Here is a 7,143-nt window from a genome sequence, read left to right as displayed (position 1 = left end):
TGAAGGATTAAATGATATTTCAGCTCATGTCTTTATTTTTTGTCTCTTTTCCTCAGGTGATAATAGAGATCTCATTTACCATGCATGAATACTTATATCCCTTTCTGAGAACATTTCTGATATTATTGGTATAAGAGAAAAATGTCATTTATTTAAAGATTGCCTTATTAATCTATAGGTTTTGGTAAATACCTAGAATATCTGGTCAGTCAATTTGTCTTTATGGCCTACGAAAGAAGACTAGCTGCCATGTTCAGTCCAAATCAGTTGGTATATGAATATTCATAAGGACATCAATAGTCACAGTGTCATACAATCATGCTCCAAGCTAAATAAAAATAAAAGCAAAATGGCCACAAATATTACAGTATAATAGGATAAGTGCTAAAAGATATGTACAAATTCATTAACAACATCTGTGAAAGTGTCATAGACAAAACATTCAAAAGGAAATCTACATAAAACAAAGTAGATAAATTTATCAAATGTTGATAAATTTCCAGAGACAGTATAAAAGTACACAAAATATGGAAGAGAGAAAGAATTTTTTAAAAGAACCACTAAGCCAATACAGATAGTACAGGTTTACTACATTTATGTTACAGAACGATGGAAACCAGAGACACAAACGATTTGGTAACAGCAAAGGGAGTTTCACCCAGCGCAGGGAAGAGAGACTCTTGTTCGGATGAGAACACAGACTGCCACACTCCTCCCCCCGGACCCATCCACACAGAGAAAAATAAAAGCAATGCAAACGTCGTCTACAGCAACACAGGACAGACAGAGGTGGAAGCGTTTGGCATGTTGCACCACAGGAAGTCAATCACGATTGGCTAACGATGATGGTACCTGGCTCTGTTGCAGGTCACTGGCTTGCCTGAGAGGAGTCACTGACGGAGGGGGCACACCTGATGTGGACGCAGACCGGCCTAGTTTGCAGCTTACTTTCGGTTCTGTGGACAAAGGGGAAAAAAAGACCAACTGTTAGTAGGGCAGCGTGGGCAGTGATGACAGTGCTTGCAGACTCCCGTTTTGTGTTGCTAAGGATTCTTTCAATGCACCAAATACTTCCTTCCGATGTTTGCTAATCACTGGCAGGTGACCAGTGTCCTAACAGTTGACTCTAAAACAGAGGCTTGATTTGAAGTTGAGCTCCTGAGCATGAAGAGCAAATCACGAAGTGAAGCCCAAGGCCTCATTCCCTTGTACATTTTACCCCAATTATGGTTAGTTTATATAGAGTGATGACTGGAGCAACAACACCTCATTAGGGGGAAAAGCAAGCGGCATGACGATTTTTGTTGCTTTATTTTCACTTTGGTCCATAGGGCTCCTAGCTCCTAAAATGCCCTTTCACCCTCTCCAAAATTTATCCTCCCTTTCTCCCCTCCTTTCTTCCTGCTCTTTCATTGTTTCTTTGTCTTTCTGATTTTGAAGTCTATGTCATTGTGCTTGTGTTGACTACTTCCATCATGTCTTCAATGTAACATTTCTCTCACTTATCTCAATTTGTTTTAAATTTTATAACCATGTTCTAAGACTTTTGCACTCTTTCATAACAATAGCATTTTTCAAAATTAAAAGCATTGCCCTAACTCTTCCTCCATTTAAGAAGCACAAATGAGCTGCCTAGACAATTGAGAGGAGACTTTGAAGATTAGAATTTGGGGATGGAAAGAGTTCTCTTTACCCAAGAAACAGAATTTATAGTAAACAGAGACTGTTGAGTTTCAGATCTACCAGAGGATATTTGATGAAGGAGAAGAAAAGAGGGCATAAAAAATTGACATCTCTGTTTTCATTACAAACTTTTATATTAACTGTCAGTTTGGAGTGCCTGGTATAGTCCAGCTTCTGTTTGAACTACACTTAAATTGTCTTTAATCCCAAAGACACTCTTTGGAATTACAGAGTTAGCTATAAATGCTCCCAATTTATAAATTAGAAACCTGAGTGTTTTCTCTGTTGGTCAGTGGACTTATAACTCTCACTAAGGTGGGGAGGAGATCTAATGTGGAGAGACCCCACATTAGAGGCTATCAGCTTATAGTCTGGGAAAGGGCTAAGCCTGAATTCTTCATTAGGTAGTCAACCACTCATTCTTCAAACCACAAGCATTCCTTGAGCCCCTCTGGGAGACAGGACCCCATGTCTACAGAAGAAATGAGTGCAGAAACAGCTGTGATAGGGAAGCAGCGGAAGGAACTTCAAGCTCTAGCTTTTAATGAGAATCATCATTTTCTTGGGGGGGGAGGGAAAAGAATAAAGGTAGCCTATTGCTTTAAGGAAGACAATTGACAATATTTGTTGACAATGATACATTTGAGCTTTTAAGTAAAATTAAAATTTTGAGAAACTTGCACCCACCATTGTGTGCTTGACAACAACCTAACACTTAAAAGATGTTTCTTATGAGATCAGTGGTGATATTAGTAAGTGTGCTGTATTGATTTTTATAACAGAATGTGTCAACATATGGAAGAGTTGCATGAGTTAGTGAACCAATATTTTCTAAAAGCATGACGTTATAAATCATGTATGGGTAAATGTCCATTTAAAGTTCAAGATAGACCGACAGATTTTAATGTAACAGAACATGATGAGTTTATTGATGTGTAACTAACTTCTATGAAGCTATTTGTTGACTTTTAGAAGAGTATTAAAGAACACCTACAATTATATGATATGCCTATTAAAATATTTCTTCCTTTTCAACTACCTATATGTATGAGGCCAGATTTCCTTCATATATTTAAATAAAAGCAACATATCACAACAGATTGAATCCAAAGCAGATATGAGAATCTATGTTCCACTGAATTAGACATTAGATGTGCAAAAATATAAAACAATGTCAACCTGCTCACCATTTCTTATAGTTTTGAAAAATATAGTTTTATGAAAGGTGTTATTTATGTTAATATATAATGGTTTTATTTTTAATGAATAATTTTTTCATTCTCAAGTTTAATATGATAAATATTAAGGAAAGCATTTTTGCATTCTCAATACTTTTTAAGAACATAAGGGATCCTAAGACTGAAGAGTTTGTGAACTGTTTATGTGTATAGTCTCTGAGTCTCTAATAGTTCTCTTTTAAGAGGTGTAACATTTGATACAGTTAATTTTCCAATGGAGTGTTTTGTTTTTTTAAAATTTGAAACAAGGAAATACTATGTTAAAAACTCCAAGGAATTTGGGAACCGCCAGTTGGGAAATTTTCTCCTAGAAAAACCTCTATGGCAATGTCCAAAAAAAACTATTACCTGCCTAAGACCTGAGGGAAGCCAAGCAAATTCTCAAGGAACTTTCTCAACATTTATAATAAAAAGCAAGCTTCCAGGTTCATTCATTGATCCTTTTTTAAAATATATTTTTATTGATTTCAGAGAAGAAGGGAGAGGGAGAGAGAGAGAAACATCAATGATGAGAGAATCATTGATCAGCTGCCTTCTGCTTACCCCCTACTGGAGATCGAGCCCGCAACCTGGGCATATGCCCTGACCAGGAATCAAACCGGTGACCTCTTGGTTCCTGAGTTGACGCTCAACCACTGAGCCACACCTGGCTGGGCTATTGATTCTTTGTTGTTCATAAGTGAAATGTGTTGTAGTAGTGAAATGACCTAAAAAATCCTCGTAATCCTATATAATAAAAGCCTAATATGCAAATCGGCCAGTTGCTATGACATGCACTGACCACTAAGGACAGACGCTCAATGCAGGAGCTGCCCCCTGGTGGTCAGTGCGCTCCCACAGGGGGAGCTCCATTCAACCTGAAGTCAGGCTCATGACTGCTGAGCACAGCGGTGGTGGCAGGAGCCTCTCCTGCCTCCATGGCAGCATTAAGGATGTCTGACTGCTGGTTAGGCCCACTCCCTGCAGGCCTAAGCCATCAGTCAGACATTATCTGAGGGCTCCCGGAGTGTGAGAGGGTGTAGGCCTGGCTGAGGGACGCCCCCCCCCCCCCACTGAGTGCACGAATTTCGTGCACTGGGCCTCTAGCTAATCATAAGATTACTGCTTTACTCTTTCTTTCTGGTCTGCTTTTTATGTTTTAACTTTGTAACAATGTCAATAAGATCTTGCATAGCTCAAGTTTGCTGTTTGCTAAAATTTTCTAAAATTGTCAGCAAAGTTTTGGTTGTAAATGTTTTAAAAATAAAACAAAAATTTATTTAAAAATAAAATTCAGGAGGAGTAATAGCCATCTTTCATGTTTGCCTGTCCAGAATCCATTTACCCTTTTTCTGGACTAGCAGTTGAATTTCCTTTGGAGAACAATACCACTAGGATTCTTAGTTCTTATGGTTCCACATTAGGAGCTGCCCCCAACACTAGCTCCAGAAGTGGCCCTGTGGCTGAGATTTGTGCAATCATTCCATCTCCTTGGCCTCACTGATTGGTTCAGGAATGGACCTGTGACCCAAGTCAGTCAGTGAGAGCTGCCTTCATACTTTTTCTGGAGCTTTTCATGAGAGCTACTAAATTCATATCTTATCAGCTGAATGACAATGAACAAATTTCTGGATCTCTTTAAGGTTCAGTTTGCTCACAGATAAAATGGGAGAAGTAAAGGTTACCTACTTCATGAAATTATTGTAAAAATTAAATAAGATAATAAGTGTAAAGATGTTACCTCATGTAATAAGTGACCACCATGTAATAAGGTCTCAAGAAATGTTCGCTGTTTTTATTATTTAAAGGCCCCTTTGATCTTTCAGCTCCTCTGCTTATAATATAACAGTCTACATTGCTTTCTCTCAGCTGACACAGGCAACCTCATCGACAGTCTCGCCCCTGCCACACAGCATCCATCCCGCCCCTCCTGTACTAAACTGTGTGTTCTGTGAGGATAGGCATCCTGTCTATCTCATTCCTTCCCATGAGTGACATGATAACTGATTCCTGAGGATTTGAAGTATTTATTGAATGAATTATTTTAAACAGTAGTTTAAAGACAAAAGCCATTGTAAAAGAAGATAAATTATTTGTACATTTGTTAGTAATATAAAGAAATTTCCCTCATTTCTTCACCTTTCCCATGTTTCCAATACAAAGACAAAAATACATTCACCAGTCTTCAATTGAATTTAACAACAAAATCAGGGAGGGGAAATTGCAGTGCCTGTTATGGACAGTAGATGGCAGTGCAAATATTAATTGATATGTAGTCTGGTCATCCCACAGAGCTTCCCAGAGCTAGTCTCTGTAACAGGCCAGCATAAGTCAGAAAAAACCTCCTTTTTCTGTAATGTCTTCAATGGCTTTTCACAGAAAAAGAAAGGGCATTCTTTGTGATTATAAGGCCTTTCCAAAGAAAGCCAACTTCTGCCAACTGGGAGCAATGTCAGGGTGAACTCCTCTGAGAGAGGGCAGAGGGTGGGGCCATGTTCCCTGCAGTGGAAGACTGGAGGAGCTGGCAGAACAGTCAAAACTCATGCCAACGTATTTTCATGTTTTTAAACAGGACTGGATCGAGAGCCTAGTAAGGTGAAGGCACCTTCTGCATTATCTAAATTTGTATGCTTGGTTAATTATTTTTCCCCAGTAGAATCAGAGAATAGCTGAAAATTCAGAATTTCTCTAATACAAATGAAATTAGTGTCAACTTGTATTTTTTCTAGTAGTTTTCAGGGTATCTGTGTAATATACAATGTCATGATTTAGGCATATGTTTAGTAGAAATCAAATTTAAAGGAATATATATATATATATACACACACATATATTTACATATATTTTATACATACTGTAGTATATAATAATAATTTAGCTGACTTTGCAAATCCGATCATATAAGACCTTAACCTAAAACCTATAAGTAGTTTCATATGTACATGCACGCAAACACACACACACACACACACACACACACACACACACCCATCAGTTACTATCACCAAATTCCTTGACTCCAGACATCTCCCATTATGTTGACCATTTTGCTAATAACATAAAGTGGGATAAGAATATACATGGTTTAGAGAAAAGCCTACAACTACTGGACCACCGAGTTCAACCCTATCTCAGTGAATTAGGGGCAACAATGGCTCTGGAGGTGAGATTAAGTGCCTCCATGGGCAGGTAGGTATAAGCTCTTGAGGGCAGAGGTCATCTGTCATCCCCTCATCTGTTCAATCAGGTGTCTTCACAGGTTTGCTGAATGAGTAATCAACTGAACCAAAGAACAGCAAGCATCTACAATATTGCTATGTTTTAGGAAAAAAACACCACATGTGTAACATGCTTGCTCAGGTGCTTGAAATGGACTTTTAGATCTATCAGATAATCAGTCAAAAACATCTCTTAGGTACAGAAACAGAGAAATTTCATGACTAGAGAGTGGAGAAACACTTCTTTGGATTTATAAGGAAGGTTATGTGGGACAGCATGTATCTTCATAATTCTGTTTCCATGGGTTTAGGATGGTAATATATTAACTGACTTTTATAAATCTGGTCCCTGAATTTAAAATCCCAGGAGTTCAAAGTATAGTTAAAATATGGGTAGAGAACTCTGCTATGGATCAGAAACCCCAAGTCCATTTCTTGATTTGTCTACTACTTTTACCAATGAGTTTGGATAATTTACTGGATTCTTCTGGAGCTGAGTTTTGGTGACCTAAATAATCAGTTCATAACACCAGCCCACAGATATACAGGTTTTTGTGAAGATAAAATGAGATAGCACTTATAAAAGTATTTTAAAAGTGAACAGATGGCATCTAAATATAAGACATTATTTTAAACTAGTAACCCAGCGCGCAAAATCACGTGAGACCCAGACCCGTGGAAAATTGTGAGAGACCCGGGACCCCCAAGTCCCAGCGCGCCGAAGGACCCAGAGTCAAGTCCCCGTCCACCCGCACACGCCTCACCGCACAAGCAGCCCCACCCACTCGTATGCACCTCACCGCACACACAGTCTCCTGGTGACTGGTCTTTGGTCGTTATGGCATTACAACCACTGGGTTTTTATTATATAGATGGGTCATAGATTATTTTCAAAGGTGAAACATTTAAATTCCATAATTCAGATTACATGTCATTTGCCATCATCTTAGAGCAAATTTTGTAATTATATCAGGTTCTGTTTTCCTTAAATGTGTGCATTTAACTGTTAACTTCAACACAGTGGA

General features: G+C 38.4%; 1 protein-coding gene across 1 annotated transcript in view; it reads right to left on the bottom strand.

Moving 5' to 3' along the window:
• Positions 1-822: 822 nt before the first annotated feature.
• Positions 823-7,143, bottom strand: part of NYAP2 (neuronal tyrosine-phosphorylated phosphoinositide-3-kinase adaptor 2) — a 164,035-nt gene continuing 157,714 nt past the window's right edge. The window contains exon 5 of the mRNA XM_023761866.1: positions 823-956. Within this exon, the coding sequence (XP_023617634.1) occupies positions 823-956 (134 nt within the window). The remainder of the gene's footprint in view (positions 957-7,143) is intronic.

The sequence above is a fragment of the Myotis lucifugus genome, unplaced genomic scaffold, assembly GCF_000147115.1.
Source record: "Myotis lucifugus unplaced genomic scaffold, Myoluc2.0 scaffold_3, whole genome shotgun sequence".
In the NCBI taxonomy this organism is placed as follows: Eukaryota; Metazoa; Chordata; class Mammalia; order Chiroptera; family Vespertilionidae; genus Myotis; species Myotis lucifugus.
This window is presented reverse-complemented; position numbering and strand designations above follow the sequence as displayed.